The sequence below is a fragment of the Eucalyptus grandis genome, chromosome 8 (assembly GCF_016545825.1).
Source record: "Eucalyptus grandis isolate ANBG69807.140 chromosome 8, ASM1654582v1, whole genome shotgun sequence".
NCBI lineage: Eukaryota > Viridiplantae > Streptophyta > Magnoliopsida > Myrtales > Myrtaceae > Eucalyptus > Eucalyptus grandis.
The window spans coordinates 59,081,549-59,106,965 of NC_052619.1; the positions used below are offsets into that span (position 1 = coordinate 59,081,549).

The 25,417-nt window shown below is 38.2% G+C and overlaps 2 protein-coding genes across 14 annotated transcripts; one reads left to right on the forward strand and one right to left on the reverse strand.

Moving 5' to 3' along the window:
• Positions 1–430: 430 nt before the first annotated feature.
• Positions 431–16,899, forward strand: LOC104415365 (exportin-4). Of its 12 annotated transcripts, XM_010026646.3 has the most exons (32): positions 444–618; positions 1,258–1,345; positions 1,911–2,019; positions 2,247–2,345; positions 3,552–3,594; positions 4,874–4,945; positions 5,049–5,144; positions 5,295–5,528; positions 5,817–6,000; positions 6,784–6,895; positions 6,984–7,070; positions 7,203–7,341; positions 7,678–7,774; positions 7,849–7,911; positions 8,041–8,150; positions 8,919–9,023; positions 10,406–10,479; positions 11,608–11,683; positions 12,077–12,313; positions 13,278–13,349; positions 13,475–13,546; positions 13,625–13,689; positions 13,772–13,874; positions 13,989–14,120; positions 14,634–14,777; positions 15,016–15,123; positions 15,232–15,282; positions 15,347–15,424; positions 15,524–15,637; positions 15,862–16,058; positions 16,139–16,208; positions 16,323–16,899. In XM_010026646.3, the coding sequence occupies exons 1-32, from the start codon at positions 508–510 to the stop codon at positions 16,509–16,511; spliced, it is 3,531 nt and encodes a 1,176-aa protein (XP_010024948.2). In that variant the 5' UTR covers positions 444–507; the 3' UTR covers positions 16,512–16,899. The 12 variants fall into 12 exon arrangements, 7 of the variants coding, with proteins under 7 accessions (XP_039157076.1, XP_039157075.1, XP_039157074.1 ...); XM_010026647.2 differs by lacking the exon at positions 444–618 and having other exon boundaries at positions 1,922–2,019; XM_018861412.2 differs by lacking the exons at positions 444–618; positions 1,258–1,345; positions 1,911–2,019; positions 2,247–2,345; positions 3,552–3,594 and having other exon boundaries at positions 4,871–4,945; positions 5,368–5,528.
• A 211-nt stretch (positions 16,900–17,110) lies between these two features.
• LOC104415366 (RNA-binding protein 42) lies at positions 17,111–21,498 on the reverse strand. 2 transcript variants are annotated; one of them, XM_010026649.3, is made up of 6 exons: positions 21,059–21,498; positions 20,493–20,670; positions 19,630–19,727; positions 18,396–18,492; positions 17,518–17,603; positions 17,111–17,430 (listed from the first exon to the last, which is right to left on the reverse strand). In XM_010026649.3, the coding sequence occupies exons 1-6, from the start codon at positions 21,329–21,331 to the stop codon at positions 17,377–17,379; spliced, it is 786 nt and encodes a 261-aa protein (XP_010024951.1). In that variant the 5' UTR covers positions 21,332–21,498; the 3' UTR covers positions 17,111–17,376. The 2 variants fall into 2 exon arrangements, 1 of the variants encoding a protein (XP_010024951.1); XR_005546054.1 differs by lacking the exon at positions 17,111–17,430 and adding an exon at positions 19,493–19,542 and having other exon boundaries at positions 17,558–17,603.
• Positions 21,499–25,417: the final 3,919 nt, after the last annotated feature.

The following is a 25,417-nucleotide window of genomic DNA, read 5'->3' on the forward strand; positions in this document are numbered from 1 at the left end:
GTTACAGTATTATATTTTTGCAACACAACAAATGACATCTTAAAAATTAATGTGAAGTAACAAATGTAAAATACTATCAAATATACAAGTTATAACACTTTACAGTACAGTGCTACTCTCAATTAAACAAATCTTATGTAATTAGTTATAAATTTCACGTTGCTCGATATTCCGAAACTTGAAATGAGCCCTCATGCGGGATTCTTTCGGGTTGCGGGTGATACGAACATGCGTATATATTCTTAAAAATTTCTTCTTCTTCTTCTTCTTCTTTTTTCTAAGCGGAGATATTTCCACTTGTGAATAGGTTCATCATTTTTCGAGCTTCTACTACCTAGAAAAACGGAGCGCCGCTAGCAAAAAAAAAAAAAAAAGAAAAAAAGAAAACGAAACCGAGTCTCTCCCTTTTCTACCAAGTTCAAGGAAGAGGAGCAAAATATAGTGTGCCGCTTCTCAGCTCCTTCTCTCTCTCTCTCTCTCTCTCTCTCTCTATCGATCGAGCGAGCGATGCAGGGATTTCCAGGCGGAGGAGACGGCGGAGGAGCCGCCGGCGCCGGCGAGCTCGCCCACCTCGAGTCCACCATGCGCGCCATCGAAGTCGCCTGCACCTCCATTCAGGTCTCTCTCTCTCTCTCTCTCTCTCTCGCTCGCTCGCTCGCGGCGCTAACCGCACCGCGTCGTGGCTTGGTGAGGAAACCGGGGCTGAGTAGCGATGACTCGTCGCCGGAAATTCTACACGATCTCTTTTCGCGCTGTTTTAGATTTGTTGAGTCCTTTTTTGATCGTTTCGTTCGATCGAGGCGCGCCTTTTGAGTTCGGACGCCGGTGAGAACGATCTTTTCGTGGATTATTATTATTATTATTTTTTTTTTTTGCTTCGTTTTGCCGGTACTCGATGTGTTAGATTGAGAGCAGTTGTGGCTTATTGGATAATGGCTCGGAAAGGGAAATGCCGTGCCTTTGATCATGATGCCTGGTGGCGTTATCTTGTTTCTGCAGGAGAGTAGACTGATCGAGTGTGTTTCTCGGGGTTTCGATTTGTTATGCATCGCGCGTATGATCCATGTGGTTTGCCGGCTCTATACTAGGATTAGCTTATGTTTTTCTTCTTCTTCTTCTTCTTTTGTTTTTGTATTTTTTTTGGTGAAGAGAACTAGGATTAGCTCGTGTGCGCGTAAAAATTGGGGCTATTCGAGTGTTTGTGGCACATATGATCTGGAACTTGGCTCTAACAACCAGCGGTCTTTGTCCTGCCAGATGCATCTAAACCCGGCAGCAGCTGAAGCTACTATATTGTCTCTGTCTCGATCGCCTCAGCCATACAAGGCGTGCCAATTTATTCTTGGTAAGTAAAAGTCTTGGTCATATTTAACACTAGTTGTGGATAGGGGATTTATTTTATCTTTTGACTTGGTGGTAAAATTTCTTTGAAGAGTTATTTGGCAAAGAAAAGCTGTTGAAAGTTGCTGTCACTTGGGAGAAAACTGGAGAGTAGACTCAGAAATGTGTAATTATTTGATTTTACTGGAGAAGAAATCTCTTGACACTGTCGAGGCTGTCTGCCTCCACACAAGCCAAAATTTTTCCTCATTCTTATTTTTAATTCTTATTTTATTTTTTTTGTTGCAAAGAATAAGAAAGTATTGCTGGAGGGGTACCAGCAAGTAATGGCATTTCATAATTCTTGTTTACGTATCAGATCTGTCCTGAGCCTAACTTAATAGCATAACCTCTTTCTAGAGAATGCTTAAAAGTCCCAATGAAGCATTCCGTAGCTGTCTGATCCTGGGGTAGTGGATTTATCGGCAACTTTATTTGGATTCAATGTCTGTTGTTGCTAGTTTAGATTTGTGGATGTTAACAATTCAGAACATGAATGGCTGTGCTGGTAACTCAATTTTTTATTTTAGAAAACTCTCAGGTGGCAAATGCAAGGTTTCAGGTTGCTGGAGCAATACGAGATGCAGCTATCAGAGAATGGGCTTTTCTCACTGCTGAGGACAGGAGAAGCTTGGTTAGGTATATTTCTTGCTAGATTTACCTTAACCCTCTGGAGAACTTCAAGATTGGTAGCGGTTCCCTTGTCAATTTTGTAACTATATTGGTATCACATTTTCATTCCTCTCCTCTTCATATAAGCGGCACCTAGTGATATCATACTGTCATTCTTCTAATGTAATGTCCATTTTAAAGCATTTTTTGACTAATTTAGCTCTCCTCACAATGAGTTGCTACTTCAATTGTAGTTTTTGTCTTGGCTTTGCTATGCGACATGCTGGTTCACCTGAGGGCTATGTCCTAGCAAAGGTTTCTTCAGTGGCTGCTCAGTTGCTTAAAAGAGGCTGGTGAGTTGAACATGGTTCTTATTCAGAAGGAATATCTTGGGTTTGTGCTTGGAAAAGAATTAAGGTGGTCACCTCTTTCTTGTTGGCTGACCACCTTAAATTTCTTCTTTTGGGTGTCATGTGAAGTCCAATGCATGTGCAAAGTATGGGTAGCTAACTGCTTAATTTTTTCTTTTAGGTATTACGGTGATAGGCCTTTGGATATTCTGTCCCTTATGAACTTTTTAGGTCTTTAATGAAGTTCCTTATCATAAAAAGGTAGAACAAAGTGAACATCCCCTGCAAATACAAATTTTGTCATTAGCAAAAGCAAACTTGACCTGTACATCTGACTACTCTTGTGGGCCACCTTAAACGCAGTTGTCCCAATTGCCCATTGCTATAGCATTACATATGGCTGGATTCTTCGGGTAGCACTTGGTCCTTAATCACCTATGTCATGCTTGACTGTCAGTATTTGGTGTTGATAATTGGGGATGATTAATCATGATATATCATGTCATATCCTATTTGTTTGAAAATCTGGTTTAAATGAATTCACTATGCACTGTTAGTGTTGCCCTCGATACTCTGGCCATTGTTCATCAAATGTGATGGGGACTATGTTGGTTTGGAGGCGATAAATTGCCATGTAGCTTCAAGTGTCTCAAGCCACCATCTCGCCATATGGGAGTGCCTGTGGAGGCTTTAGCTTTATATAAAACCTTTTTTAACATCTTGACATTAATCATAACTGTCAGCCAAGCTTGAAAAAGTTGCCCAAGATTCTAAAATCGCAAGTAATTGTCTACATTCCACTGTGTATGAGACCTGACGCTCATAGTCGACAACTAGAATGAGGAGAGGGAGATAGAGGGTTGGGGAAAGAAAACAAGGGGTGTTGGGGTTGGGGTAGTGGGGCTAGAGTCACTGATGCTATAGTAGAGCTGTCCTAGATTAACTTGAACAGAGGAGCTTGGGCTTGAGATGCATTTCTTGATCAGGTAGAGACATTAAGCTCCTATAGTCATCTTTGGCGTAATGTAGAGCAAGCATTATTCTATCCCGAAAGACAAGTTACATGCTTTCCTTGTGCCTAACCTAGTGGAGTACATTTGTCTAGTTGTATCGCTAGTTTTCTTCTGTCACTCATAAGTGCCATACATCCATCACTAGATGCATTCTAACAAGATCACTTTTTGCTATGCATGTAAATATCCTGCAAAGGCATGATTTCTCCACAGCTGAGAAAGAGACCTTTTTTCACCAGGTATCTTTCCTCTCTGATATCCATATTTTTTAATATACTTGCATCAAGTTATTTTTGTGCTCTTCTCCTGCCCTCATTATGCATTTGCCTATCAGATTTGTAGCTCGTGTCCTTGCAGATTTTTTTTTAATAGATAGAAGACTTGATCAATTACCATTTGGATGACAAATAGTTATGAACTAAGACACCTTATAAACAGTTATGTTTTCCCTCTTCCCTATGCCTAGATTCTTCAATCCTGTGGGTACAGATTCAAAGTGAGCTAATTGTGGCTCCATTAGCAGTAGACAGATTGTGCTTCTAATGAGTTCACAAGTATTGAGACTCTAGAAGCATCTCTGAGAAAGTGTTTATGTGATAGTGTGTTTTCTTTTCAACCTCTGATAAATTCATGTTTCTCTTCCTGAATTTGTTTGCTAGCCCCTTCTATCACTTTTCCTTGGTTTTGGCCTTATTTTAGAAGTACCTAAATCTTCCCAATCTTCGGTGAATCACACTAGTAACTACTGGGGCAACTGTCTGTGCTGCATGCTCCTTACATCTACATGAGCTTTGTTGTCCCTTTTCCTTACTAATTGCATACTCCCCAAAGATGTATAAACTACAGAGTTTTCCATCGTAGATAATTATTATTTGCTGTTGTCTTGTTCTGTGGGTGACAGGTTTTTTTCTTTTGCTTTGTCAGCTATTCTTCTCCTTAATGCATCGACGTCTCCTTAATGCTTTGTAGATTTATATGAGCAATCCATCCTTCGAGTTATAGGGAGGGTGTTGTGTCTTCTGTTTTTAAGAACTTAAAATAGAAATAGGGCTTCTCTCTCTCTCTCTCTCTCAGTTAATGTTTTCTGTTGATTTTACTTTGTTGTTGCTACTTTTGGAGGGAATGCTGTATGATTTTTACCAAGAAATCCATTTACTTTGTTGCTCTAAACATTTACAGTGGGGAAGCATGAATTATCTCAACCTTGAAAATCTGCTTCCATGACGTAGTAATCAAATAAAGTGCTTCATATTATTACTGAAGAATAAAGCTTATAAAATTGTTCTTTTTGAGCCTTACATCGAGCATGGAGTTTGATTTATGAGAGATTATGTTATGATGCATAAGTTTACAAGGATGCCTTGAAGTTTGCATTCCTGTCTATTAATCTCTCTTTTATAAACTTTTTTGTTTCCCACTTTTTGAACCCATATGTCATGCTGTTTCAGGATACACTTTGCTAATATATATACATATATTTTTCTCCCTTTTTGGTATCTGACAATCTTCCCTCTACAGATTAAACAGGCTTCTCTGGGGATTCATGGTATACATGCACAGTTCATAGGAATCAATTTTTTGGAATCCTTGGTATGTGGGGCTTTTGCAATCATATATAGTTTTCAGTGCATAGTATCTGAATGGCCTTTCTTGCTTGCTTTTTCCCTTAGGATTACTTTTTTGCCCCCCTCAGGTATCAGAGTTTTCTCCTTCTACATCGAGTGTTATGGGCCTTCCTAGGGAGTTCCATGAGCAATGCCACAAGTCACTAGAGCTGGACTATTTGAAGGCACGTGTCACTGCTCACACCTCTTTTCTCATGATTACTACAAAGTAGCTGCCCGTATAGAATGGCTGGCTATTCAGACATGTTCCTGTAAATCATGCATCGTGTTTTATGACACCCTATTTATATGTTCTTCACTGTACTTTATGGTAGGTATTCTATTGTTGGACACGTGATGCTGCTCTAAGTGTTGCAAACAAAATAACTGGGTCTGATTCTGCAGCAGATGAGGTTAAAGTTTGTACAGCTGCACTTCGTCTCATTCTCCAAATTCTGAATTGGGAATTCCGATGCAACTCAAATGGCAAAAAAGGGGTGAATGTTTTCTCAAGTGGAATTAGACATGATACTTCATTGTCCAGCAGGACCGAGTGTATCTTAGTGCAGGTTTGTTTTCTTGATAGCTTCTCATTATGTGCAACCAGTCTTGCTGGCATATTCAGATAACTGACTTAAGAACTGGGAGAAGAGTGAGGAAATTGTCTGATCATTCCACATATTATCAGTGCTTGCTGGTTCTTTTTTATTCTTAATAACTTCTGTAGTAGAATGTTTGACCTTTTCATCTGATCCTGTACAATGTTTTCCTGTGTCTGGTGGGATGGATTGCCATACTTGGAGATATCTCTGCCCCTGTATTGATGATGTTATCCTGGTTCTATTTGCTGTTAATAGCCTGGTCCTGGATGGCGTGACATCTTAATTTCTAGCGGAGATATTGTTTGGCTGTTGAACTTATACACAGCTCTTAGACGGAAGTTTTCCCATGAAGGTTTTTCGATAGACTGCCTAATTGCAGTTTCTGCTCGAAAGCTTATTCTGCAGTACTGTTCTTTGACAGGCACGATATTTCCTTCAGGTACATGCACAACTCAAAATTGAATGTTTAATTTGTCTTTAAAGCAACAAATTCTCGTCTCCTTTTTGGGTTGAAACAGTTTACAATGCCATTATCAGTTTAATCCTCCAATTGTTTGTTTTGCTTGAGTTTGGTAGCATATTATTTTCAAGCGCTTCTGAAAGACTGATCAGGGTGGAAGTATGCTGGCAAATCGTATATTCAATGTTAGCAATATACTAATTAATCTGGTGAAGGTGGCAAACTAACAATGTTCTGAGGTTTATTTTGGTGGGAGTAAGGACCAAGTAAATGCCATCATGAAGACTGATTGAAGAATGGATGTTGTGGTTCATTTCTGATGCAAGGCTGGTCGTCTAGTAATAAGCTGTATATCAATATTGCTGCTTGAGCCAGTACCTAGATTGCATTGTTATTCTGAGATGGCAAACTGATGTGAAGCCCTGAATTGATATTAGGAAATCACAGTATTCAAATTATAGAGCTATAAATTGCTTGCCACGGCAACTCCAATCATACCAGATACTTCTTCCTCCCCCCCCCATCAAAAAAAAAAATCCTCCAAAACTGAAAAAAGTGGCTCTTAATAGCGGTTCAGGATTAGCACTTTCCCTGAGTTTGTTATTAATGTCTCTTCATTCATGAAATTTAAGGAAATGCATTTCCTTCCATTAGCATTTATTAACATCAGTTCGATAAAGCTGTAAAAATCTGCCATTTTTCTGATTTCCTCTTGATTTTAAGAATTCATTTAGCTGACACCAGTCATCATTTAATATGCAGACAATGGACAACTGCAGGAGCATCATCTGCTACAACTGCTTTCAGGGATTATACCATGGATAGACCCACCAGATCTTGTTTCAAAACAGATTGAATGTGGAACAAGTGAAAGGTCACTTTTCTCTGAATCACATCAGCTGCTGGCTATTTCTCTCACTATGTTTAGTGATCCCTCAATGTCTTCTTTCTTGTTAATGCAGTGAGATGCTCGATGGTTGCCGGGCATTGTTGGCTATGGCAACTGTAACAAGCCCAACTATGTTTAATCAACTCCTTAAATCAATTAGGTTATTCTTCTGTTCATGCTTGGTTCTTTATGTCATGTAATGATGTGCGGAGCTCTTAATAGCTGGATTGATACTTGATAGCTGTTATCCACGTGTAATGCCTGAAACATGTTGACTTATTCCAATTGTCAGGCCATTTGGTACCTTTACCCTGTTATCTACCTTGATGTGTGAAGTCATAAAAGTCCTCATGACAAAGGACCCTGATGAGGAAACATGGAGCTGGGAGGCGCGTGATATCTTACTAGATACCTGGACTGCGCTACTCATGGTATACATTGTCAATGTTTCATAGATGCGTGCAATGATATCATTTGCTTCTAGAAACATAGAAAGAAAATACCCAGAATCCATTTTTTAGTAAGTTGCTTATCTCTACTCCATAGATGAGGGTGAGTGCTTTTCAAATAATTCAGGCGAATGGCTAAGCATTAGCTGTGTATCAGTAAAATTTCCTAATTTTAATGATCTTTGTTTGTTAGTTTGGGAAGGTTGACCAGTATAGCCTGAGTCCTTTATTTGGATAATCTGATTCTCTTCATCTTCTAAAGTTTCTCGTTTTGAACCATGAACCATCATTTTAAAACAACTTATTTTCTATTATTAGCCGCTGGGTAGTGCTGCTGGGATTGTACTGCTTCCACCTGAAGGTGTTGATGCTGCGGCCACCCTCTTCACATACATTGTAGAGTCTGAGTTAAAAGGTAATTATGTAGGTTGTTTGCAGCATCACTTTGTTTCTCTGCCATAAGCACTTGGCTAAATCTTTGTACCACAGCTGCTTCTGCTTCTGCGTTCAATGACGATTCTGACTCAGACTATATTTACACTTCCATTTCTGGTGAGTCAGTTCAATGTTGGAAGCTATTCATCTTTGCCTTTCCTTCATGGCTTTAGTTCCTTTTGTTAGCATAGTGTCTTCATTAGATTTTAATCCTTGACGGTTTTCATTGTCAACCTATTTTTACAGCAATGGATGAAAGGCTAAGCTCTTATGCTCTTATTGGAAGAGCCGCTATTGATTTTGCAATACCTTTGCTCACAAGACATTGCACTGAACGGTTTTCACGTCTACATCAGGTTCTCTTTGATATATTTGATGGCCTTTGCTCAAGGGGTAGCATTTTCTTTGGTTATTTCTTTTCCTGGAAAGTATCTGGATGCCTAGTACCTGCCATGGAGATTGATTGGTGAATTTAAATTTGTTATTCAAACTGCTATCCTATATTTGATGCAGTCACTCCCTTTGCCATATTAGGAACTGCTGACATTGGACATTTTCTTAATTGACTTATTTTACTCAATTTTCTGCTCATTCATTTGCAAGGTAATTGAAAGATTAGGTTCCCGTAGGTGGTTGGTTTTCTTGGTAAAAATATGGTGCTAGTGCACAAAAAAGGAAACAAAAGGCAACTTTAGGTGGAATTTTCCATACCTGTAAATGACATAGAGACTACGCTTGGAAAGGAGATTAGCAAATAGAGGGAAGGTTTTGGAGGAAGTGTCAGTAAAGCATCCAGGTTAACTTCCATGTTTCTCCAAGTTATTTAGTGATTGATTGTTTTCTTTTGGTTGATCTGGGGATCTCTCCAGAAACAGTTAAAAATTTTGGTGTATTTATAAGTACAGAACCTGGATGTATGCTGATGAGGTTGGTCAGAAGTATTAGTCTGTCATGAGCCAGTCAATTCATAGCTTACCATGCTATGGGTTGCTTTGATAAAATTCTTGGATTCTTCCATTTAAAATATTTCTTATCTGCGTCTTGCCTTCTCCTAATAGATTTTCATGTTTCTTCTATTCTCAATGTCCGTGGCTTATCTACTAAATTATATATGCAATATGTAGGGTGGGGGCTCTTTCGATCCAACCGAAACCTTGGAAGAACTCTATTCTTTGTTGCTAATAACAGGTCATGTACTTGCTGATGAAGGCGAAGGAGAGACACCCCTGGTACATTGTCAATGTTTGCCTTTAGACTGTAATTTTTTACTACAAACATGAAAATTATCATTGGTTAATTCTTTGAAGAAAATAACTGTTGCTTTAGATTAAATTGATTATTTTTCAGAATGATGAGATTTCTTGATTTGGCATTGTGCTGCGTTTGGGTGTTCATCATAATATTGTTTTTTAGAGAGAGGTATATGTGTGTGATGCAACAAAAAGTTTGAGCTTTGCCAGGAGTTTTACAGTCCGTTTGGCTAAACATCCACTAGGAAATGGCTACTTCTCTCTTTGAAATTGTTGGCCCTGCTTGTAGAGAAAAGAGACAAGCTCTCTGTGCTTGAAGGGTGTCTCATGATCACCAATAAAATGTCAGCTTCAAAACAGCCTTCTTGCTAAGCAATTTTTAAAAACACCCAGCTTATGTGAGCCTAACATGATCCATGTGAGCTGTTAGATGATGTGTGTCTCATGTGGGACCCAGCAAATTTGACAGCTCACACGTCTCACATGAACCTGGTGCAAAAAATGATTTTTGCTCCTTGCTTTTTATTTGTCAGTTCCATGAGATGCATGTTGCAGGCTTACTTTGCCATCTCTACTTTGCCATCTTGCAGTTCTCTGTTGTTCCTTTACTTACCCGGGAAAAATCCTTCTAATATAGGATCCACTCTAGTGCCGTGAAATCAATTGTGTTTGTTAACCTAGCATGCATGGATGGGGCCAAATATGTCTGATGTTAAGCATGCACAAGAGGTCCAAGAATCTCACTGTCAATTTTCTTCCTGAGAATGGGATGAACCAAATTTCACCAGAATGTTTGTAAAGAAGTTCACTGCAGAAAATGAACCTTTTCCCATGTATTAATCTTTGACGGCACTTCTGAGGGCAGACATGCTCGTGTCGTGCAATAGAAAGCAAAGATGAGCCAATGAAGAGAAGCTAGATTGAGAGAATAGATTTGACTATGTTTTAATCAATGATGGGGGACAGGCAATTGACGATAAGATGGAAGAAACTTGTTTGATGCGGTTTTGACATATGAAATCTGAGGTGTTTGGATGCTTTAAAAAGAAGCCATAAGTTTACCATCATGACTCCATACAGTAGGCATGGGTGAGGGCTGAGAACACATGAGATCTTCAAAAGGACCATAAAACAAGATTCTTCAGAATATGGTGATGGTAGAGCAAAGTGGCATAAGATACGTGTGCTGGCTCCTGTAGGGACAGAATGCTTGTTGCTCATACATGTTTGCCATGCAAACCATTTCCATGCTAAGATCTCTTCATTAAAGATAATGCAAGATATATGTTAAGGTTCAGGATGACATATTTAAGTAGTAATCCCATAACTTGATGCTTTGTGCTTATGCAATGTGATTGCAGGTTCCAATTGCGATACAAAGGCGTTTTGCGGACTTTGTGGAACCGGATAATAATCCTGTTGTCATCCTTTGTAGGTACTTTTCATTATATACCTTATGAGACAGCGGCACATACATCTATGTTTAGTAGATTTAAGATTCAAACAATTCCCTTGACAAGGATTTAGTCATAAAATGCATCTTCTTTGTACAGAAGGGCTTGCAAGGGCACAAAGAAAAGTGCTTTTGTGAAAACCTCCTTTTAACTTTTCCTACTGAAGCCTTCTGCTTCAAGTCTAGTTCCAGCCATCTGATAGCAACATCAGAACTTTCACTTTCTGAATTTCTTTGCTTCCATGGTACTGTCAGACTCTGCAGAGAATAACTCAAGTACGAATTTGTCCTCTAGTCGTGTCTTGTGTGTACTCGTGCTGGGTCATGACTCTTAACACGCTTGACATGTTGTGTTGCACAAACATATCATCATACCTGAAACTTTCAGGTATATGACGAAACATCTGTTGTGGTGTAATATTGGATTGACCAACAACGGATGATGCTAGATGAAGATGCTTGCTGATAAAGATTTTCATTGGACGTCCACAGTTAATTAATCTTTGTTAATTTACCAGTGGTTATAAGATTTGCAGACGCTCCTGTTCTTGTTCTACAATAAATTGATTTTGCTATATATGCAAATAACAAGAATCAAAAGAAATTCTTGTGACTGTTCTTTGTTTGTAGCTGAAGTAGTTGAAAATAGGCAATGTACACTTGTTCTTCTGCGTGCTTAATTTAATTGTCTGGCCTATTAGCTGTGCTACACGGCTTGGAGACATAGTCAGTCTTCCATTCGGTTGCAGTTGTGTAAGGATGACTAGTTTGCCAATGCAACCATGTGGTTTTTTATTCACCTTCATACTTTACCCCACAGGACAGCGGTAGGCAATGTACACTTATTCTTCTGTGTGCTTAATTTAATTTTCTGGCCTATTAGCTGTGCTACACGGCTTGGAGACGTAGTCAGTCTTCAATTCGGTTGCAGTTGCGTGAAGATGACTAGCTTGCCAATGCAACCATTTTTTTCTTTTTCTTTTTCCTATTCACCTTCGTACTTTACCCCACGGGACTGCAGTGCTACTGGAGCATGTTTTACTCTGTCTAACAAGAATGATTGATCCTTCACATGGAATATTTTTATCTGATTCTCCTTTGTTGTTGCAGCTCGATCATCAGGTTTGCCGAACAAAGCTTGAATCCGGAAAGTAGATCATCATTTTTCAGTCCTCGACTAATGGAGGTACATCTCAAGTTCATCCCCAGTTAATTTGGGTGCTGTTTGTTCCTATTTACATATAGAAAGAGATCTTCACTGGGAGTAAGTTGGTATTTTATATAACAATTACTTTAGGATGTTGTACAAGAGTTTCCTATCAGTCCAAACATGCAATTAGTAATATAAGCCACGGCATTTAAAAAAGCTATCTATTTTGACCCTTCTCCAAAACATTTTGGCAGTAGATACATAGAGAAATTGCATGTCATCATTTCTATTGTCACATATAGCACTCTTCATTGCATTCTTTTTCATTCAATAAACTACACATTGTTGGCATGCTTGAACTTGTCTGGGCTTTTCACTTTGCACTAGCGTTTCTCTTGATTTATGTATTGAAGCAAATGCCTTTTTTAGGCTATAATATGGTTCCTTGCGAGATGGTCCCAAACTTATCTAATGTCACCAGAAGAATCTCAAGACAGCAGTTACAGTTCAAAAGTTGATAATATGCACCAAGTTCAGTCAATAGGTTCTGGGCGAACTGTACTCAGATATTTCAGTGAGTATGATCATGGCAAGACTGTGCTTGACATCATTGTCCAGGTAGCCATAACAACATTCATGTCCTATCCAGGGGAGAAGTTCTTGCAGGTACAGTCACTGGTTAAGCTTCTCTTTAGCTAGTATTCACATGATTACTTCCTATCACAGAAAATTCTATTTCTATATGTATATTTCTGTTTTATGTGCTGTCATTTGCATAGGTTAGTGTGCCATGATAAAAAAGGGAGCTACTGTTGCTTTACAATTCTCCGCAGCTAAAATATCTCACATTTTCTTGCAATTCCTTTGGGTCCTGAAAAGTAACTACGTAATTTGTGTCAGGCCCTAGATGTTGGTATTTGGGTGTCGTTACCTACTGTTATAATACAAAGGTCACAAATAGAACACTTCAGTGCGCCCAGCCGAAAGAGGATAAAAGGAAAAAAAAAAAAAAGAGGAAGAATTATTTTCTGCTTCCTTCTGCATACCCAATTGAGGGAAGCAGATGAACTTGATGGAAGTAACTAAATAGATTTTAAGGAACAGAAGAAGGTGACAGGAATAGGTAAAAAGAATGAGAGGGAGAAATTGAGGAAGAAAAAACAAAAAAGTTGGAAGCATTAGAACTCATCACAGAAGAAATGAAATAGTGTTCAGTCAACAATCACGCATTAGGAAAAACAAAAGGGGACAGTAATAGGCAGAAAGAATGAGAGACAGAGATTGGAAGAGAAAAAACAGAATAAAACGACAGAAGCATTAGAACTCATTGCAGAAGAGAGGCATATTCTGCAGATCGCTCCAGCAAATTTCTGATGAACTGCTATTTCTGTTACATCTTTGGCATTACAACTTGCTTAAGCGATGCATATTTTGTTTTAAGTACCATATGATGCATTATCGTGTGATGGTTTTTTACATTTGTGCCGAAATTGCTCGCTCCTGCTTCAAGAATACTTCTGTTTCCCATAATTAGGGCATTGCCCCTGAACCACTGTGTTAATACTTTTTCAGGATTTTAGAAACTTTCTCAAAAGGATGGACTAATTAATACTTTTTCTACTTTTGTTAGGGCCTGACCTGTTACCAGCTGCTTCATGCACTAGTTAGGCAAAAGAACATATGCATCCACCTTGTAACGCTGGTAAGCTACCTAATTTTTGTCTTGTTATCAATAACCGTGAATATCTGGCAAGTAGATACTTTGAAAAACTTAAAATTCTTTTTATTTTGGCATAAATGTCAACTCTGTCTTGACGTATTTCACAGGAATCCTGGAGCAAGCTGGCCATTGCTTTTGCTAATGAGAAAACGCTGTTTATGTTGAGTGCATCTCACCAGGTAGGAGTTATAGTTTTCTCAAATGGCTTATGGTACTTTCTCCATTTTGCTGAACGTCGTCTTCTCTCTATTTTTTAGAAATCCTTGGCTCAAACACTTGTTCTTTCTGCATCTGGCTTTAGAGATTCTGAGCCAGCAAATCAGTGAGTGCAGTTCTCCTCTTTGTTCAGGAATAATTTAAAGCATTGATTTTGCCTCAGGACTAACACCAAGGTGTGTTCTCAGGTATGTGAGAAATCTTATGGGACATATGACAACATACCTAGTAGAGATATCCTCCAGGAATGACTTGAAAAGAGTTGCTGAACAGCCAGATATTATCCTGTCGGTAAGGGATGGATTCTTTTTACACCAATTTGCGTCAACAAGGTCCAATTGTTTAACTACACACCTGTCAGTTACCATCTTCTTCCTCATTTTTCATTGAAGTGGGCTCATGTAGGTTAGTTGCCTGTTGGAGCGGCTTCGTGGAGCTGCCAGTGCAACGGAACCTCGAATGCAGAAGTCCATATATGAGATGGGGTTTTCAATATTAAATTCTACTTTGATCCTTCTCGCAGTTTATAAACATGAGGTATTCATGTATAAACTTAGCACAATCCTTCCCATGTTAAGTTGTTATTCAAGTAAAAATGGAATCTGCATCACAGCAAAGAATTTAGGTCCAGCAAATCACTGATGTTGTTTATGTAATTAGAAGAATGTATAATTTTCTTTGATGGTGTTTACTTCTGGTTGCACAAGTTCTAGTTTATGCAGCTCTGTGAATCCCTTTGCAGTTTTTCTCAACAACCAAAGCTGAAATAACAAATTCTGTCTTTAAGGTTAAAAATAAAAAAATGCTATACTCGAACTCATAGAAAATTTCTTGACTTAGAGAATGATGAAAAAAATTTCCAATGTTATCATCAGCAGACTACCTAATATTATACGCACAAGCTTGTGTTCTGTAATGGGATATTTCTCTTAGATTGTGACGTCAATCTATATTATTATTCCACGTTTCAGCTACAGTAGACATGCTTGACTGAATTATCATATTGGATGCCAAAGGTTTATTTGAGACTAACCCCTTTTAATTGTGTAGTCTGCAGTTATTTACTTGCTGCTTAAGTTTGTTGTTGAATGGGTGGACGGACAAATTACCTACCTTGAAGCACAGGAGACCACAGTTGTTATTGATTACTGCATGCGCTTACTTCAACTTTACTCATCTCACAATATTGGCAAGGTAAGAAAACTATCTGTAGGTAGACTCTTCTTGTTGGCTGGCTGAGTTTCTCTAGAAGATTTTGAAGTAGTCTTAGTTGAAGCCCTTTTCTATCTCTTGTTTTGCTTTCATAGCATCCATAATTTACAAAAAGGACCTTGTGACAGATTTTGTTTATGTTCCAGCTGCCAGTATTTATGCTTCTTCTTTTACTATCTTATAGGTGACTGATTATTTTGGTTTTCTCCCTTCTTCCCAGATTTCTTTAAGTCTGTCAAGCAGCTTGCTTAATGATGCAAAAACAGAGAAATACAAAGATCTACGGGCTCTGCTTCAACTCCTTTCTAGCCTTTGTTCAAAGGATCTGGTATTCTTACATTTCTGTTCTTTGATTATTTCATGTTGTGCATTTCCTAATGTTTTCTGTATTTTGCTATCATAAATCATTTACTCCACCATAATTGATCAAGTGTAGGTTGATTTTTCATCGGATTCTTTGGAAGCCCATGGAACAAGCATATCTCAGGTGAATCTTATAATGCAAAGCACAAAGAGTTGTGTTAGATGGTGTCTAATTTTCGACTTTGCAGGTTGTCTTCTACGGTCTTCATATAGTCACTCCTCTGATATCTTTGGAGTTGCTGAAGTACCCCAAGCTCTGTCGTGATGTGAGTTGAGTCATCCACGTCATACAAGAAATGGACCTGGGAATTTTTCTCTGAGTTCTGCTTGATGTTTACTCCCCTCTTTTCTTTTTATCACTGCAGTACTTCTCTTTGCTGTCACATATGTTGGAAGTATATCCTGAAATGGTGGGACAACTAAACAAGGAAGCCTTTAGTCATATTCTTGAGACTCTTGAATTTGGTCTACATCATCAGGTAACGCATTCAGCTTTTCTTTGTGATAGTGGCTATAAGATGATGAGTCAGTCAGAAGAAAGTTGTTCCTTATATATATTTCTTTGTTGCTCATGGCTCCAGTAAATAGCACCATCAAAATTGGCATTCTTCTCCATGGTGCTTGGTTGATATGCATTTAATTTGGCCTGTGGCTTTATTTCTTTTTGAAATGTGAAAATGTTACTTTCTCCTCATGATTTTAGGATTCAGAAGTGGTTAACATGTGTTTAAGAGCTCTTCGAGCACTTGCTTCCTACCACTACAAGGAAACAGTTAGTGGGAAGATGGGCTTGGGATCACATGCCTCGAGTCTTAGAAATCCAAAGGGTGAACTACAGGAAGGCATTTTTAGTCGGTTCCTTCGTACAACATTGCAGCTACTTCTTTTTGAGGATTATAGGTAGGGAACTCATCGATTTAGTCCTTGTTAATGGAATATTATTGGCTATCTCGTCTCATGTTTAAACTCTGCTGTTTCAGTCCCGATCTGGTTGGTGCTGCTGCAGATGCGCTCTTTCCCTTGATACTTTGCGAGCAGGGCCTATACCAGGTACATATGCACGTGCATGTCAAGTTCATAGTACTGCTGGATTATTTAGTGCATAGTAACCAAACTAGCATGTTATTTTATGAAAAATGATCCACTGACTGCGTATTTTTTCAGAAACTAGGCAATGAGTTGATTGAGAGACAGGCCAATCAAACATTTAAATCGAGGCTGACAAACGCATTGCAATCTCTCACAAGTTCGAATCAGCTTTCTTGCACCCTCGATCGGATGAACTACCAAAGGTTTAGGAAGAACCTGACCAACTTCCTGATTGAAGTTCGCGGGTTCTTGAGGATAGTGTGACGCGTGCAGAAGATGGTATCTCGTGTGTGGTGAGTGCTGTGGATGATGGAAGTTGCAGCTCTGAGAGAAGCTATAGATTTTTCAAGTGGTGAGAGCATTCTTTTGGACAAATTGCATGCACATAGACACAAAGGTATGCCTACTCATGGACACCCATTGATCCAAAGCTGGACCTGGAGAAACTATGGAATCTGCTCATAAGGAGGCAATGCGGAAGGAAGAATTTGCTTCGGACGGGCGTGAAAAAGTCATCAATGATGATGTAGCAATTTTGTGCCCTACCGTTATCATTTGTCTGGTAAATGACCATTGATTTTGTGACCACTTTGCAAATAGATCGCTCCACCCTATGATTACTATTTACTTATTGCCGGCAGTTTTTGTTCGAGCTCTCTCTCTCTCTACTATTTACTCAGCGCTTGAGAATTCTGCCCCTGCTCAGTCCTGAGCCGCCACTAAGTATAATGGCGATTCCAAAAAGGCATTCCTAATGTAAGCATAGGGAACAGTTTCTACGCCAAATGTGCCATATTATAACAAACTATATACTGCATCGGAATTCAACTGAAAGAAGTGAAATGCAAGAAATGAAGCACGGATTATCATACGTCCGGCATTCCATGATAAAATAACGGGCATTGACAGTATGAAATGGCATTTAGGCATGAACATTGACAGTATGCAATGGCGTTTAGGCAGACGGCCTGAGACCGCTGAAACTGATGAGATGATAGAAATTGGGTGATTACATAATTTGATTGACTTCAATGTGCCCATGGATCACTAGATTTAATACACAGCGAGAAAAAACCCCGAAAATCTTAAGATCACGGTCATAAAAATGAGTAAAAGTCATGTTCTAAAGCTATTTGTGAAATATCCCCTTCTTTGAAAGCTTTGGCTTCTTCTGACTTTGATTCTGCCAGAATAACAAGAGAGATGTTAGCAGCGAAGGTGAGATCTGGGAAGGGAAAGAGAGGAACCAAGTTATGATTCGTAAGATAACCTTATGTCGTCCTAGAGCATCAAAATCAGTTCTCTCCCTCCAGTTGCTCTTTCGGAGCTTAATCGGACGATTCCCCACGTACTTACCTGAAATAGTACATGATTAAAAACAATTCAGTCCCTCACACATGTATGTCAGGGTCAAGGTAACAACACATAGGGAGTTCCACAGAGTAAAATTGATTACGATCACGGCAGACTTAAGGTTGAACCCAACTGCTCATTCTGATCCAAGGCCGATCACAATAAACCATTTCTCATCTTATAATATTAAATGAGCAATGAGCAATCCTAGACTAGTTGAGATTGATTTACAATATTGGTTTTACTAAATGACATGTTAAACTGTGAATGGCCCCATTAAGAAGTAGGCCATATTCAAGTACCAACACAGTTTGACAGTCATTTAGTAAATGAATTATATAAACCAGTTTAAATAATTCTAGCATTTTCTACGTTATACTCATGTGGCAGCGCTAGTAATTAAACATAAAAAATCGAGTCTGTTGATTAGCAATTCTTGTCATCTAGAAACCCAAAATGTTCAAATGGAAGCTAAAGGGTTTTCATCAGAGGCCTAAACAGAATATTTTAACAAGGAATCATCAAAGCCTCATTCAGAAAAGAGATCCTTAGAGCAGCAATCTTGAAAGTACAATCCCTCCTCCACGCTAGGTGCTTCATAAAGATAACGATCTATTGCCTCAGAACTGATGCCCATGGTAAAGATGTGAAAGATTGCCAAAAATGAACATTCAAAAGCTAACAAAATCAATGAACTAATACTTTCAACCACAAGAAATAGTCCAAGGTATTTCAAATGCCTATTAAACACTCCAAAATGGTAGACTCAGTAGTCAGTGAAAAAGATATAAATACCATTCATCTCCTTGAGTGCAGCAGCGAGGTCAGTTACGCTGGCAAAGCTAACAAATCCATAGCCCTTGGTTTTGCCTGTCCGCTTGTCTCTGACAACCTAAATTTAACAAATTTTGCGTAAGCATTTAGAACTTGTCTCCACAAGAAGGTTTAGCTAATGGGGCATTGAATCGCAAAAATACAATTGACCCAACAAAAAAAACAAAAACTTGAACAGTCCAAAGCATAGAAACAAGGTTCCAATAAGTTTATAAACTACAGTAAAGGACATTTACCCATCAATACAGCAAGGAAACAACTAAAAGCAAAATCAATCAACTGTGTGAAGGGAATTCAGTTATTTACTTTTCAACATCCATATATGTGCTTTGAAGACTAGCAGATGCAGGGAAGGGAGCCAGAAACTTAGTCCTCTTGAGGCATATATTAGCAGAGAAATGAAATCTACAAATTAACTATGAAGGATTTTAAGTATCCAAATGAGGTATACTCTGAAGGAGTTGTGCACATAGTACTCGACTTTTCTTTTGCTCATTAATTTGGAAAATCAGCTACATTTTCCAGGAATTTCACCCCAAAAAAGAAATCATGGAAAAGTCGTTAGCCATACACAGGAAAATATGGAAGAACTTGTGCGGTTAAATAACATATCTATCGTGGCATGTTCTACAAACACCATCTAAATCTTGCATTTGGATTCAATCATTGACATATCGCCCTATAAGTAGCCTATCCTGTCAAGTATCATTAGTATGATGCATTCAAGGCAGTGCTTCTAACTATAGCACAGCTAAAGCATACAGTGTGAAATGAGTCACCTATTTAATGAACCATATCAATTTTTTGTGGCAACACAGGGATGACTAATGCTGAGTTGAATATTTCAGTCATACTGCCTTATCAATTGATCTGTGTGCTTGAACTAACCTTCCAATGTACTCAGGATTACAAAATGCACCGATTTTGCAAATTGCTATAATTATCAATCTATTTACACTAATAGAAAGCACGGGTCATGGGGACGCCTAGTGAACTTCTACCCAGCATGAACTAATAGCGATGTATACTTGAGCAATGCAACAATGAGCATAACCTACCTTATAACAGTTAAAATAACAGAATTGCTCTGAGTTCTTCAAACAAAAATCTGAAGCAAGAAATGCAACATCTTCACTCAACAGGTAATAAACAACAATCAAAGGAAACTGAAATTATCAATCTTTCAGGAACGTACCCTGGCCATGTTAAAGGAAGGAAATCGCGAAAAGGCTTTTGAAAGTACATCATCATTCACCTCATTACCAAGATCACCACAAAACAATCGATAATCATCTGCAAGTACCAAGACCATAATGAAACGTTAGTATGTCACCGACAGAAAGAAATTGTATATCAAGAATCTGACTAAAAATCAATAACAATACCAAACAAAACAAAGCTACAGGCATTTAATTAATCCTATTATTGAAAAATACAGATTGAGAAATGCAGCGAGCAACAAATCCAGAACAATTAGAAGGATTACTTCCTGTGGATGCCATAAACTGGGACCCTCAGATGCTCTAAAAAATTCATGTGCTTTGCCTTTGAGGGAGTTACGAGGATATACTGGTTCTTCATAGCATGCAATATAAACCTACATTTACCAGCAGCTCATTCAAGGAGGTAAGCAAGAACTTTGCCAGGCTCAGAATTTTTCAAGAGGCTATGTCACAGGAAGCAGAAGCAAACTAAAATTATCCATCTGTGAATTTGTGTATTTAGAAATCAAAATTACTTTAACTAGATGGAACTCGAAATGCATAAGACCAAAGCACTTTCACAAACCAATCCCAAAGCATGAACAATCAATTAACCATTTCCAGTTTTTCAGAGGATAAATTAAGGATTTAGCTCCCCACCTAAACTCTACATAATCCAATTTGAAAGAAGCTCAAACCCTTCTCAAGAACTTTAAGAAATTGGAATTCTCTCTCAAGTTGACCACAGGAAAAGACTTGCAGGCAATGCAAATTACTAATGAATCAAGCCAAGCCACTCCAACATGTACAAGACAAAAGCCAATATCAGTCGAGAGGAAACGCCCATGATTCATACTTTCAGGCCATTCCGCAAGTGTTGGATCCTCCCACGACTGCCCAGCGGCTTTACGAGGTACTGCTTTCTTCTTAGCTTCCGCTTTGTGTTCGATGTCACTGCTGGCAAGAGCAGCTTTTACACTCTCGATTGCTTCGGGTGTAATAATCTGCGCATCCTTTTGAAACAATTGCTGCGCCTACACATGAAAAACGAAAAATTTAAAAGGGGATCAAACGTCTATATGGTGTCCATTGGTATACACCACTAGCATAAGAAATTGCTCAAACAAAAATCCTTCAAGTTCGATCAATCCTCAACAAAATCAAAACTTTCCCCCTAGAAGAAACTACGTTTATGCCTCTCCATAACCAACACTTTCCATCCACTCTCTACCAGCTAAAAGACACAAAAATTCAATGAAATGCAGCCACTTCTGGTTCCAGCTTATAACTCCAGACCCTAAAGCTAAGCCTAAACAAGAATCCCTCTCCACAGCTCATACCAAACAAATCAAGACCAACGGAATCCCCCAATTAACCCGCGCTTCAGCTCCGGCAACCACACAATCGACGGACGAACTTTACCTGCTGAAACTGCGGGAGGGCATAGACGCCGGCGATCGGCGCGGGCGGGGGAGCGGGGTAGACAGGCCCGGCGTAGGCCGTCGCGGCGGCGGCCACTGCTGCGGCGGCGGCGGCGGCGGCGGCGGGAGGCGGGGGAGGGGGAGGGGCGGCGGCGGCGGCGTACGGGGCGGAGGGCTGCTGGAGGTGGAAGGGGAGGGGGAAGTAGGAAGATCCGGTCTGGTAGGTGAACTGCGAAGAGGCGGAGGCGGAAGAGGAGGAGGGCAACGTCGACATGGGAAGGGATTTTGGTGGGGGAGGGGGAGAGATTTTCTAGGGTTTCGTTCTTCGATTTCTGGTTCTGGAATTGAGGAAGAGCGACGATGGAGATGGAGATAGCGATGGGAGGAAAGGCGCTTCTCGATTTCTCTCTCCTTTGAATCTTTTTGGCTGGAGATTCCGATCGTTCGATTTGTTCACGCAAAGGAGCTTGCTTTTCCCTTTATCCCCAAATTAGTATGACCGATATAATTTTTTTTTTTTTTTGGTGAAAATATGACCATGATAAATTTACCTTAATTAGTTTCATGAAATTTTATTGTTAAATTAATGAGTTAGATGATGTTTACCGATTTAAGATGTACCGGTTTATGGTAAAATTAACGTATGATAAATTTCGTCGAGATGTATTAATTTATAATTTTTAATGATCATAAAATTAGTTTTAGAAAATTTTTATCATAAATATATCAGTTTGAAATATTAACCTAAAATTTTAAATCGATACATAAATGCCTTATTTGTTACGATCTCACCATTAATGTCACAAAAAAATTTCAAACCGCTATGCTTATGCCACATTTACCATAATTTCACTATAAGATTTCATTAAATTTGTCATGAGTGTATTTCCAATGATGTGAAAAAATAATTTGGGATAAACGATAACAATGATATTAGTAGTCTCAAGCAAAATGTAATATAGATATACTGATTTGAGATTTCTAATGGCATTAGATCAATATAAAAATGAGGAAAGACATGTACTTTCTGAACTTCTAAAACCTATTTTTTAGGCAACGTCGGCAACTTTTTGATTTGAGATTTCTAAACTTCTAAAACCTATTTTCTAGGAAATATAAATTCTCTGTCCAGTAGAGTACTCTGTTGGTGTCTCGACTTATCTTAATCAATGAGTCGCACCTCTTTCATGCGTGTGTCGGCAACTTTTTGATTTGAGATTTCTAATGGCATTAGATCAATATAAAAATGAGGAAAGATATGTACTTTCTGAACTTCTAAAACCTATTTTTTAGGCAACATAAATTCCCTGTCCTGCAGAGTGCTTTGTCGGTGTCTCGACTTATCTCAATCAATGAGAAAGATATGTACTTTCTGAACTTCTAAAACCTATTTTTTAGGCAACATAAATTCCCTGTCCCGCAGAGTGCTCTGTCGGTGTCTCGACTTATCTCAATCAATGAGTTGCACGTCTTTCATGCATGTGTAGGCAACTGAAAAAAAGTTGATCGAGACACCGAGTGGAGCACCGTGCGGAAAAAGTAATTTGGTCATACACAAACGAAATCATTAAAAGTTCGTTGTGAAATAACTCAATGTCAAGTGGATCATCCATTTCCCCAATTTTGATAAGATGGGATCATCCACCTTCTAGATTGAATATGAGTGGGGCTTCTGATCGCAACCCAAGACTTGTTGGTGCAGGAAGTTTATTTAGAAATGAAAGGAAGGACTGAATTGGTGGTTTTGCTACATTCAGAGGAATATGTTTGTCAACACAAGCAAAACTTTGGGCTTTGTGATTGGAATGCAACTTCACAAAACGACTTGGATTTCATAAGATCATTGTTGAGATTGACTTTAAAGCCATTACTTTCTTACTAGCCCTGAGCACATGATTAATAATGATGGCCCTATGTTACTTAAAGTTATTAGAAGACAGTTGCACTCTCATTTTGAGTTTTTGTGCAATATAACTTTCGGAAAAGAAATTGCTCTGTTGACTGGTTTGCTAATCTTAAAATTGATAAGTGCTTAGATACTAATTTTTTTTTCATTACCCCCATTGCATCAAACAAATGGGGACCTGTTGTCAAGATAACGTCCTCACTAAATTGACAACTTTATTACTATCAATCAACAAACAAATCGGCACCATAAAAATGTCTGAATTGAAAGTGGGTCCATATACCTTGCAAGTCCTAGTTATACCATCTTTTTCACCACATATGAACATTCCCGCCGTTGGATATAATTATAGGATGGGTGCCCAAAGTTTGCTAGTCTACATTCCATATCGTTTATGAGCAATAGCTCTCTGATTTTATAGCAAATGATAGAAGATAATATAATACAAATACTCCATAAACCCCTACTCAACATGCAATTTCATCTTTAATAATTTGATTTGGATGTGGTCATTGAACCATTCAAAATTTTTAGCCTAATCCCTGAACTTTCTATTTGTTCAACCTATTGATACCTAAATTTTGACGATTTATTTAAACATTTATTGCATAGAAAAATTAGGAATCGACTCCAACCCCTAAACAAATATATTAGTTAAATTGCATGTGGATATTATAAGCATTTTAATTAGGCCCATAAGATAGTGTTGGAGTTAATGGAGAGAGATTATGAGTTTAATTGAACTAATTGAACTAAACGGATAAGGTAAAAATCAAATTGAGCCCATTAAATCTTCATGGTGGCTGAAAAATTGTAGATAAAGGGGTGCCAAGTTGGAATTGATTTATTAAAAATAAACTTGGAGAGCAGTTAAACTTGATGCTATCACAATTTAAATCATAAGATATAATAAGAGATTTTCCTATTGTTAAAGATAAGGTGCATCTCTTGGAGTTAAAATAGGAACGTGACCACCCCCGCTCGCATGGAAGTTCCCTTTCTCTATGTATGAGAGCCCTGTTCCTCAGGATGAGGTAGAAACCTTTCACTATCAAACTTCTTGGATAAAGAAAATAGATAAGGCCAAGCAAAAATCCTTATCATGGTCAACTACACCCGTCCCGATATTTTTACTACCGCAACAAATTTTACAGGGCAAAACATCAAAAGGGAATCTTTCATGGCAAAAAAACTCTTTTCTAGCACTTTTTTGTTTTTTTGATTTAGCATCACATTTTGAGCTTAATCTTCTTGCATCACCTATAAGTATGTGCTTTGGAGTTCACAGAGGTCGGCGATATCTAATAGAAAAGAAAAAGGACACAAGAGAGTAAAAAAAAAAAAAAAAAAAACACAACACGAGCTCTCTCACCCGTGGCCCTCGAAAAGATTCCAACAGGCAGTTGCACGATATCATTGAATTCACATTTGTTAACCGTTGGATCACGCTCAAACTTTGTGGAGAGTACTAAGATATTTCTCTTGAATTTATGAGAAAATATGAGTAACAATATTCTTGATGGAGAAAATCAAACCAATTGGACTTGTGGATCAAGCCGGGAGAGTTCAACGTGCGGTCTCGTGAAAATAGTGAGCTTTTATTCATTCTAAGTTGAAATATAATGGAATTTTAGGAGACCTCCATAGCCTCGCCAAAGGAATCAAGTATCAAAGATCTTTAGATTCCCTTATGATATTCATAGTCTCTAACGTTGCTACCCCACCTCTTGATATTCCTCGCCAATTACCATTATTGTGAATCTTCCTCGTGCTCGTTTGAGTCTATAATCCAATTCAATTAATTTTCTATGTTATATTTGATTCAAATATTCAATTGCCTAAATTGTGACTATTCAATTCTAACACGATTTGGTATGAGATTTTAGGCACATCCAAATGGGAAATTTCTTATTGAACCATGCATATTATCGAGAATTCAATCTTTAAAGCTTCAGATCGGATTCCGTATCACTTTTGTTTTTCTATTTCGGGTTAAGTTGAATGTGTGAATTATATGAGCATGTTATATTTGTACTACTAATTTAGGAAATTTTCCTATTATGAAAAATATAAAAAAAATTGCATTGCATATTAAGATAAATTACATATTTATGAGCCGCGTAGTAATTAGGAAATTGCCTAATTTAGAATAGGATTTACTTTAAATTATTTCCTAGTTTAAATTAGATAATAACAAATTTTAGTTAATTTCCTTTTTTAGCCTTAAAAGAAATTCATAAAAAAAAAACATACATATATCATGTAGAAGTAGTTGCATCATTGCCATGTCATCAATGCCGTGTCATGACATGCCATGCCATGATTCCCATGTCATCACATACATTTAGTTATTTCTTATTTAGGCTCATATAAACTAGATTGCATGTCATATTAGATTAGTTCATTATTTTTGCCTATCATTTGAATTAAGTTGCATATAAATTGCATGGGAGA

Bases quoted from the DNA above. Each gene is read 5' to 3' on its own strand.
- LOC104415365 (XM_010026646.3), top strand. From the start codon at position 508: ATGCAGGGATTTCCAGGCGGAGGAGACGGCGGAGGAGCCGCCGGCGCC. The intron at 619-1,257 runs GTCTCTCTCTCT...TTGTCCTGCCAG, and splicing joins TCGCCTGCACCTCCATTCAG to ATGCATCTAAACCCGGCAGC. The intron at 13,547-13,624 runs GTAGGAGTTATA...TCTATTTTTTAG, and splicing joins TGTTGAGTGCATCTCACCAG to AAATCCTTGGCTCAAACACT.
- LOC104415366 (XM_010026649.3), bottom strand. From the start codon at position 21,331: ATGTCGACGTTGCCCTCCTCCTCTTCCGCCTCCGCCTCTTCGCAGTTC. The intron at 20,671-21,058 runs GTAAAGTTCGTC...TTTCATGTGTAG, and splicing joins CCCTCCCGCAGTTTCAGCAG to GCGCAGCAATTGTTTCAAAA. The intron at 17,431-17,517 runs GTTATCTTACGA...TTATTCTGGCAG, and splicing joins ATGCTCTAGGACGACATAAG to AATCAAAGTCAGAAGAAGCC.